The 10,209-nt window shown below is 53.4% G+C and overlaps 1 protein-coding gene across 1 annotated transcript; it reads left to right on the forward strand.

Annotated features, from left to right (window-relative positions):
• Window positions 1–2,592: 2,592 nt before the first annotated feature.
• IER2 (immediate early response 2) lies at window positions 2,593–4,151 on the forward strand. Its single transcript, XM_084756533.1, has one exon. The coding sequence runs from the start codon at window positions 2,708–2,710 to the stop codon at window positions 3,374–3,376; it is 669 nt and encodes a 222-aa protein (XP_084612659.1). The 5' UTR covers window positions 2,593–2,707; the 3' UTR covers window positions 3,377–4,151.
• Window positions 4,152–10,209: the final 6,058 nt, after the last annotated feature.

Here is a 10,209-nt window from a genome sequence, read left to right on the forward strand (position 1 = left end):
ATCCTCCCACTCCACCACAGGGAGACCCACATACTAGACAACCCTACCCCGGTGCCCTGCCGTCCCTTTCCCGCCACTGTCATTCATCCTCGGACTACAAAGAAAGGATCCTGGAGAGACAGACATTATCAACCCTTCCTCCCACCACCCGGCGGGTGCGGGCAAGCTCGCTCACTAATAGAAGGCAGAACACGCTGCCACCCTCGTTGTCTGGTAGGCCACCATAAAGAGCCCGGCCACCAGAGAAAGAGCAGCCCTAGAAGGCCAAAGTGTGTCGACTTCCGCCTGCAACTTGGCCATCTTGGTTATGGGCGTCCAGTGCGTCAGCCTCCTACAGAATTGGGTCGGACCTCAGATGCCGCTGTGGAACTTAAGTTTCCTATTTAGCCAATATCAATAATCCTACTTTTCCGTAAGTCTTATGGGATCACAGCGGGGTAAGGAGCTTATTCTATAAATGCATTAAATTTAGCTCATAGGTCAAGAGTACTTGCTGTAGCTGAGCATTGCTGGCTCACACTTTTAATCCTACCACTGGAGAGGCATAGCCTGGTCTACTTAGTGAGTTCTGGGGCAGCTAGAGAGAGATACAGGGTGAGACCTTGTCTCAAACAAATCTCTCTCTTTCTCTCGGTTTTTCAAGACAGGGTCTCTTTGTACCCTTGGCTGTCCTGGACTCGCTTTGTAGACCAGGCTGGTCTGGAACTCACAGCGATCCGCCTGCCTCTGCCTGCTGGGATTAAAGGCGTGCGCCACCATGCCCAGTTGCTTGCTGTTCTCATAAAGGACAGTTTCGGTTCCCAGAGCCAACACGACCAGCCCAGTGTCTGGAGATCTGACGCCCTCTTTAGGCACAGGCATGCAAGCAGGTAAAATTTTTTAAAAGAAGAGGGAGAAAAAAAAACACTCGGAGGCTGAGGCAGTCCAGGACAGCTGGACCTATATAAGTGATACCCTGTTTGAAAACACCAAAAAAAATTAATAAATGGCTAGGAAGATGGCTCAGCAGGTAAAGGCACGTGCCTAAGTACGGGGTAGCTTCCCCAGGGAGAGGAGAGAAGGGCACAGACCCAGAACCCAGTACTTTGCCCTCTACACTTGTGAGTGAAAGTGGGTTTCGAAGACGTTTTCCCTTAACCCCAAAGGATGCGAATCTCTCTCCACCTGAACTCATCCAACGTGACGGTGCCTCCGCTTGCAAGGGTATGAGAGAAGGAAACCAGCGGCCCGGCTAGGGACATTAAGCTGACCGCCACCGGTCACACGGGAACAAGCCAGGCGGCTCTAAGTCTCCTAAGGCTGTTAACAGCCGAAATGGAGGTGTGGCCTACGATAGAGGCCCCGCCCCGGAAGCCCGCGGCTCATGCTAAGCCGGTCTGCCCTTGTCCTTATATGGGCATCCGGAAGTGGTTCGCAGCTTCGTCACTACACCCAAATTTAGCCAGGGAAGTCGGCCGGCTTCCGTGGCGGGAAGCTTGCCGGCTAGTATGGGGGGGTGTTCCTTAAAGGGCCAGCACAGAAAAGAAAAAAAAGCAAGAGGATATTAGAACTTTTTTACCTTTCTGCAAGTAGAATCAGTTTTTTCTTGACATGTGACTACTCAGGGTTGAACTGAGAACTTCTTTTCTTTGTGTATCCCTTTATATGTTTGTGATCTTTGGGGGGGGGGGGTGTATATCAGAAGACATCTTACATGAGTCTGCTCACTTGTACCGTGTGGGTCCGGGAATCGAACTGAGGTCGTCATACTTGGCAGCAAGCGACTCGACCCACTGAACAATCTGGACCCAGATATTTTTCTTGGAGCAATTCGACTGACTTCCCAGGGCGTGAAGGCAGAGCTGTCGGCTAGGGAGGACTGGCAGGCCCTATGTTCACTGGGACTTCCAGGTTCTGGGTCGCGGAAAATTGGGAGATGTTTGACGCTGAGCCTGAAGGTTGCACTCGCGACGCGAATATCGGTGGCTACAGGCAGGGTAGCTCCCTCCAGGGCCAGCCAGCGTCGTCTGAGCCCACTTTCCACCCATGTCTGGAAAGGTGGAGATAGAAGGTTTGGAGGCTTCATTTGCCCCTTTCGCCGTAGTATAATAATAATTCGTTTAGTAAATACTGATCAGGTGACCGCTTCAGTTTTCTCACCTGGAAAAAGTACTTTCTACGGAGTGGAGATGGGGGATCAGAGACACTGAATAAAAAGAGAAAGCTCGACAGTGTAGTAACCGGCGTGTGGTAACTGCTTAATAAGTAGCAGCGTTTTTACTGTTCAGAAAACATTAATTAGCTGGCTGGTAAGCGCGATGAACAGTGCCCTAAGGGAAGGTGCCCCTGGTCCGGGTTTTCCCCACTCCAGTGGGAAGATTACCGCTCACCACCCATCTCGTGGGTGGGCCTCATCACCTGGCCCGCTGGTAGGTCTGAGAACCCAGAAACCTAGGGTCTCAAAGAGCAGTATAGTTTAAGCCCCCTCTTCCTTCGAGCCGTAAATGTATCCCTATTGCTTTAAGGAGTCGCTAGCCACTGCGGAAAGCCCGGATGAGGCCTTCTGATTGGGCGTGGCGTCTCCGTGACGTCACTCGGACTATATTAAAAGGGCTCCGGCACGCTGGCCCCGCCGGAACGTCTAGCCGCGTATCCGCTTGTGGAAGTGTAGTAGTACTGGCCCGTCTTATCCTTTCGCGGCTCCCCTCCACACTCTCGTCGAACAAGCATGGAAGTACAGAAAGAAGCGCAGCGCATCATGACCCTGTCCGTGTGGAAGATGTACCACTCTCGCATGCAGCGAGGCGGCTTGCGCCTCCACCGGAGTCTGCAGCTGTCCCTCGTCATGCGCAGCGCTCGGGAACTCTACCTCTCAGCCAAGGTAGAGACCCACCAGCCCGAGCTCCCGCCATCCGGCAGGGCCCTTGACCCTCGCCTGCACCCGCCGCGGGAAGCCGAAGCTGCCGTGAGAGCAGCGCTCCCCGACGCCGAGCAGCCTCCGGAGCCCATGGAGACGCAAGAGGAAGTGCTCCGAGTCCAGGGGACCCCAGCGCTCTGTGACCGGACCCCTGCCAGAGTCAGTCGCAAGCGCCGGAGCAGCAACAACCTGAGCGACGGCGGGGATGCTGGACTGGTACCGAGCAAGAAAGCCCGTCTAGAAGAGGAGGTAGAGCCGGTGGCGACGTCGGAGGTGCCCGATCGCCTGCAGCATCCTCCCGCACAAACGGAAGGCGCCTTCCCCAACCTCGCCCGCGTCCTCCAAAGGCGCTTCTCCAGTCTCCTGAACTGTGGACCCGCCGTGCCCCCGCCGACACCCCCCACGTGCGAGGCCAAGCCAGCCTGCCGCCCGGCCGACAACATGCTCAGCGTGCTGGTGCGAGCCGTGGTGGCCTTCTGAGGATTCCGAGCGGCGCCACCGGAGCCGAGAACGCACATTTTTTGAGGCGAGGGCCGGCAGGGCTCGAGAAAGAAGAGCCGCGGTCCGAGCCGCCGAGAGGCCAGGGGAAGGACTGAGGAGCTGGGGGCGCGGGCGCCTTCTCCTAGACGTGCGTCCACAGGTGCTATTAAGGGACTGTCCCTTCCTTGACAGGGAGGAGAAGGGACACCTGGATCTCGAATCTCAGGGTCGGACTTTGTAGGGCCCCGGCTGCCCTTTCAAGGCCGTTTCACTAGCATACTCGCTTCGGCCCCTACAAGAGGCACGCTTGTGCAAGCAGTCAGGATTGCGTCATGGGACAGACGCCGGTGCTTCCTGTTGCCTTGCGTGGGTGTGGGGCCTGGGAGGAGGCCAGGGTGTGGACCCGCCCTAGGGACTGGGAAGTTACTTGAGTCACCTCGCCCCCACAGGCAGCTTGCTGTGGGCGAGCCGCCCTTCGGTTGAGAGCCTGGACTGGACTGGACCAGTCACATCTTTCTGCAAAGAGAAGTGGCGTGTCCGGATACCCCCGGACCCGTCGGCCTAGACTCGTCGCCTGGCGTGGACCACCTCGGGAAGGGTGGGCAGCTGGTCGCAGTTGCTGGCTTGGACACCTTCGGGCAGGAAAGGACATTCTTTTGCCAGGGTGTTTTAAGAAAGTCTGTTTACTTTTGCCGTGGTGGGTTCTGTTTAACGCTCGTCTACCTTGCGTTTTTCTATGTCAGCTAGGAAAATAAAGACCGTTGGTGTAAAACGAGCTACCGTCTGGCTTGCTTCCATGATGGGGGGAGGGGCAGGGTTAAGGGGTCAGGGCTGGCAGCCGCTCCCTAAGCCTCCGGAACTGGTTTGACCGGGTGCGGAGCCGGAGGGAGACCGGGCCCCATTTCTTTGCCTCAAGTTGCTTAACCCAACCCTCTTGATTTGGGGATTCCTTAGAAATTAACAAACTCCGGGAGACCGCGAATGGAAAGTTTGTTGACAACATTTAGGAGACATCGGGTGCAGTGTTGGAAAAGGAGCTGTGGGGATTTCAGTAACGGCGTTTTCCCCATGCCCTCCCCTGCACTGGAACTGTCGTGCACGGAGCTCATGGCTAGAGTAGCAGGGACTGAACTTTGAACACGATTTCTTCAGTGCAGCTGTGTGGCTCAGGCGATTAAGTTACCTATGTTTGAAATGGGCATAGTGGCGAACCCCTTTAATTCCCAGCACTGGGGAGGCGAATCTCAGAGTTCGAGGTCAGCTTGGCTCTCAAAGTGAGTTCCAGGACACAGAAAAAACCCAGTTTGTAAAAAAAGAAAAATAAATGGGCGGAAAGCCGGGCGGTGGTGGCGCACACCTTTAATCCTCGGGAGGTAAAGGCAGGCAGGCGGATGGCTGTGAGTTCGAGGCCAGTCTGGTCTCAAAAGCGAGTCCAAGATAGTCAGTTACACAGAGACACCCTGTCTCAAAAAACCAAAAAAAGAAAGAAAATAAATGGGTCTATAAACCGTTTCCTCAGCACACTTAGGCTTTTAATATTGCTAACGCTGCCTGCCCAGTTTGGTGGCTCACGTTTAATCCAACTGAGGTAAGTATGTGAACCAGTCTATGAAACAGTGCCTAAACATTTTGTTTTTAAAGCCTTGCAGGGTGGTGAGTGCCTTTAAATCCCAGCAAGAAGACAGAGACAGATCTCTTAAATCAGAAGCCAGCCTTGTTACTGTAGCTCCAAGTCCACGTCTACGAAAGCCTTAGACCATCTTTCTGCGGGTTACCCAATCAGAATATAGAGAACTAATTTCTCTGACTTTGGTTTCCAACCGGCTTTAGGTATAACCCTGGGGGCGAGGCTTGTAGGGAGCTCGAGTTCCAAAGGACAAAGGAACCGCAGGTGCGGAAGGCTCAAGGAAGGCGCCCGACAGCTGTCTCCGCCCCCTCGGGCCTCTCTTGACCCCAGGGCGGAGAGCTGGAGGAGGGGATTGCAGTAGTGGCAGACTGACTGCCGCTCTCCCTAGAACGAGCCCTTCTTTTTAGAACTCCAGATTCCTCGTTGAAAACACGGTGGATCCTTAACTCTGCCCTCCGAGTCTAGCCTCTTGATTTCTCAAGGGCTCTTGGGCACACAGGATCCCACGGCCAGGCCTGGGAAGTCCCTGGTGGCTGGGGAGGTGACCTCGGTGCACATCCTGTCTCGGGAACCGCTGGGCCCTTCCTTCCCGGGGAAGTGGCTTGTCCGACCCCCACCAGGACTCTGGCTTCCGGCGCGCAACCACTGTGGGGTGGGGACTAAAACCAAGTCCCCAACACCTGCACACATTCTTTTGGGAGGGAAATGAGCTACGTGGAAAAATAAAAATGGTCACAATCAGAGCCTGTACTCTCAACACCTGAGAAACTGACGCAGGGGGACCAAGCAAATTTAAGCCAGTCTGGGCAACACTGAGTCTGTCTCATACGTTGAACAGGATGGGGTCACCCTAGACTCCCTGAGACCTGTTCTAAGACACTCAAAGCCCTGTTATTACTGAGAGAATGCCGGATGAGTAAGAGTCCTTACTTTGAGAAAAAACCGTCAGGTTACGAAGGGTTCTGAGAAAGTCACCCTGAGTCAATAAAGTCTTGAATCTGAATCCAGCTTGCCTGAACGTGGTTGCACGCCGGCATGCCTTTGATGCCAGTGCTTGGGAGGCAGAGGCAGCAGATCTCCGTGAGTTCGAGACCAGCCTAGTCATAGTATTCTTGTGTAACAAGTTCCATGTTTATTACCCATCTACCTGAGGGTGGCTATTTAGGTCATCGCTAGTTGTGACTGTCGTTGAGTGTGCTGTGGACATGTGTACTCAAGTGTCTAGATGAGTGTCTGCTTGGAGAGATTCTTTTTTTTAACTTTCAAAGAATTTAAGCCCTGTTTTATGTGTAGGGGTTACTGCCTGCATGGATGTACATGGGCTGCCATGCCTTGTGCACCCGGTGTCCTCAGAGGCCATCAGATCCCCTGTAACTGTAGATGCTTGTGAGCAGCGATGTTAATCCAAGGAACTGAACTCTGGTCCTCTGTAAGAGCAGCTAGTACTCCTAACCGCTGAGTTGTCTCTTCAGCCCCTAGTTTTAATTTTTAAAGGTATTTTGTTGTTGTTGTTGTTGTTGTTGTTTGTTTGTTTATTTGAGACAGAGTTTCTCTGTGTAGCCTTGGCTGTCATGGACTTTGCTTTATAGACCAGGCTGGCCTTGAACTCACAGAGATCAGCCTGCCTCTGCCTCCCAAGTGCTGAGATTAAAGATGTGTACCATCATGCCTGGCTTTAATTTTTAAAGTTTCTCTTATATTTTTCTAGGGCTAGTAGGATGGCTTATCAGGTAAGAGAATCTGCCAGCAAGCCTAAGTACCTAAGATCCATCCCCAGGCCCCTTAGCATGGAAGAAGAGAACTGAGTCCACCAAGCTGTCTTCTGGTCTCCACGTGGCCTCACACAGCCGTGTTTGGGCTTGTGTCAGTGAGGTTAGAGAAGAGCTCGTGGGAGGCAGCTCTCTCCTTCCACCATGTGGATTCGTCCCATGGCAATTCTGTCTGGTTTTCATTTTTATAGCCCCCGCTCTCCTGGAACTCCATCAGTAGACCAGGCGTTAACCCTGAATTCCCAAGCGATCTGCCTGCCTCTGCCTCCCAAGTGCTGGGATCAAAGGTATGAGTCACCACCGGCTAGCACAGAATGCTTGTCTTTTTTTTTTTTTTTCCCCTGAGGCAGGGTCTCTCTGTGTAGTCTTGGCTGTCCTGGACTCACTTTGTAGACCAGGCTGGCCTCGAACTCACAGCGATCTGCCTGCCTCTGCCTCCAGAGTACAGGGATTAAAGGTGTGCGCCACCACGCCACCACCGCCCGGCTGGAACTCTTGTCCTTAGGTTTGTGAAACCGAGCCACTTCGCTGGACCCTTTTTCCTTTTCTGCAACAGCATCTCACATAGTACAGGGCCTGAAAATACGGAGCCAGGAATGACGTTGAACTTGTCTTCTTCCGGCCTCGCAGGGGCCCTAGCCCTGGAATACTTGTAGGCGGGATTCCACTAACCAAGCAGTGCAGCCTCACTGTCCTGGGGTCCCTTCCCCTTCTCCTGGTTAAGAGCAGGTTAGCTCCTGCTCAAGCTGCAAGCGCCCAGGAAGTGGTTAAGAATGAATTAAACCAATCATTAATCATGGCTGCTCCTGGGGGCCTGACAGCTTGTTTCACAGTTTAGAGTTCCTACTGCTCCTCTCTCTTTTTTTTTTTTTTAAAGATTTATTTATTTTGTATACAGTATGCATCAGATCATGTTATAGATGGTTTGTGAACCACCATGTGGTTGCTGGGAATTGAACTCAGGACCTCTGGAAGAGCAGTCCGTGTTCTTAACCACTGAGCCATCTCTCCAGCCCCCCTACTGCTCTTCTCAAGGACCCAGCTCCTGTTCCCAGTCGCCACATCCCTCTAAGGAGGCTTCTGACCAACTTTAACTCCTCTCTCACAGGATCCCATGTCTCTGGGCTCTGCAGCTATCTGCACTCACACCAGAACAGACACACACGGAGACACTTTTGAAAATAATTAAAAATAATAAATATTTTATTTATTTTTATTTATGTTGGCTTTTTCAGGACAGGATTTCTCTGTGTAGCCTTGGCTGCCCTGGGCTCTCTTTGTAGACCAGGCTGGCCTTGAACTTACAGAGATCTGCCTGCCTCTGCCTCCCGAGTGATGGGACTACAGGCATGCGTCATCACGCCTGGCTGCATAAACCTTTTTAAAAAGACTTTTTATTTATTATGTATATAGTGTTCCGCCCACATGTATGCCTGCATGCCAGAAAAGGACACACAATCTCATTATATGGTCGTAAGCCACCATGTGGTTGCTGGGAATTGAACTCAGGACCTTTGGAAGAGCAGCCAACGCTCTTAACCTCTGAGACATCTCTCCAGGCTGCATAAACTTTTTTTTTTTTTTAATAAAATGATCTCTTCATCTCAGAATGCAAGTTTGCTTTTGTGAATTAGTCACCCATGTGCAACTTTGAGTTTGTTCCTTTTATGTTTTCTTAGGTGTTTATTGTTGTTGTCGTTTTGTTTTTGTAATAGGATCCCAAGCCATGAGGTCACAGCACAGAGATGTTATGGTTTTACCAATAGCAGTAAATTGTTGTTATTATCGAGACAGGGTCTTTTTATGTAACCTTGGCTGTTTTAGAACTCACTCTGGAGACCAGGGTGGCCTGGAACACAGAGATCCACCTGCCTCTGCCTCCCAAATGCTGGGACTAAAGGCTTGAGCTACCACCTCCGCCCTGTTTTCTTTTGTTGATGTTGGTTTTTTGTTGTTTGTTTTCGTAAATAGACAAGGAAATTGAAGCCCTGGGGAGGATCTCCTCGCAAGGGAACAGACACAGTGCCCCTCCCCTGCCTGCCTGCAAGATTCAATGGACAGAGAGCAGATTCTGAAGTCTGGGAGGGGCCAGGCCGCAGGTTTTGACTAGTCTTAAGCAGAAGTGTGCAGACCGGTTTCCAGTACTCCTGGACTCTGGCAAGGTCCACTAGCTGTTGGCTGGGAGACTGCAGAACCTGGCCGAGCAGTTCGCAGGGTGGAGCCCGGGCAGGAAACGAGCCAGAGGCGGAGTTCCGGAGCTGGGTAGCCAGCCGACAGCTCTAGGGGGGCTGATTACGTCAACCATGGACTGGGTGGGACCTGCCGACCTCGCCTCTGCGTGCTGTAACCTGCGCCTTCTGGGAACTCCCTGCCTACCTGCCCCCTCCGCTCCAGCGGTGGCCCGGGGATTCCCCACAGCCCAGCGTGCCACAGGATCACGAGAGTGGGTTCTGTTGCTTTAGGGGGTGGGGGGATTCTGGAGGCCCAGGCCGGCCAAAGGTGGAGCGCACGGCCTTGTGGGAGCGTGAGGCTCAGATGCCCCACGTTGCTTTGAAGGCTGCTGACACTCCTGCCTGTGTCTGGAGGACTTGAGACTGTCACACCTGTGTCCGGAAAAGGCTGGGCCCACACTCGCATACGAAAGTTTACCCAGTTGCCTCTTAAGAGCAGGTTGGGTCCCCTCAAAATCGTATTCAGGAAAGCTAAGGCCTTTTTACGTTCTGCTTTCTGCCTAGCCCTTCCAGACGCCTACTTCTCAGTTCACGGCCCCTGCTAGCGCCCCTTGTTTGCCTACAGCCTTCAGCCACCCCTCCTCCTAGCTAAGAATCTGGACACTCAGCGACCCCTCCCCCCCCAGGACCCAGCCTTTCCATCCGCCGCCACCCAACTGGTACCAATTAATTTCCTCCCCAGCCGGTCCACTCACATCTGGCCGCCAGCTGCTCGCTTTTTCCCTGCGGGTCTCTGGGGGCTCCCAGAGACGCTCACAGGGTTTTTTTTTCCCCTGAGCCCACCCGCGAGCCCAGGCCACCCCCACCGGGTCAGCAGATCTTAAAAGGCTTCCAGATCTTAGGAGCGAAGATCTGATGTCTCTGATGTCGGACTGAAGACCAGGCGCGAAGCTTTCGAAGCCACGGGTGTACGGTGGGGAAGGGAAAAGGCAGGTTCTCCCGGGTACCTGAAAGCCACAGACCAAAACCTTCTGGCTTCCAGATGGAAACTGGGGGAGGGCGCCTCCAACTCATCAGCTCCCCGGGACCCTGCAATGACAGCCGCGTCCCCACCCCCTAACCCGCGCCAGGCTGCCGAGTTTCCTTTTCCTGTTTGCCCTCCCCAAGGGCTGGCCTGGAGAGAGCGCGGGGCCCCTTTGAAGGGGCTCCTGGGACGGTCTTCCAGGAAGAGGGGGGAGGGGACAGACTGGAGAAACAATAAGACCT

Source organism: Acomys minous, assembly GCF_964271855.1.
Source record: "Acomys minous genome assembly, chromosome: 14".
NCBI classification, from domain to species: Eukaryota; Metazoa; Chordata; class Mammalia; order Rodentia; family Muridae; genus Acomys; species Acomys minous.

Excerpts from the sequence above, each read along its gene's own strand:
- IER2 (XM_084756533.1), top strand. The coding sequence starts at position 2,708 with ATGGAAGTACAGAAAGAAGCGCAGCGCATCATGACCCTGTCCGTGTGG.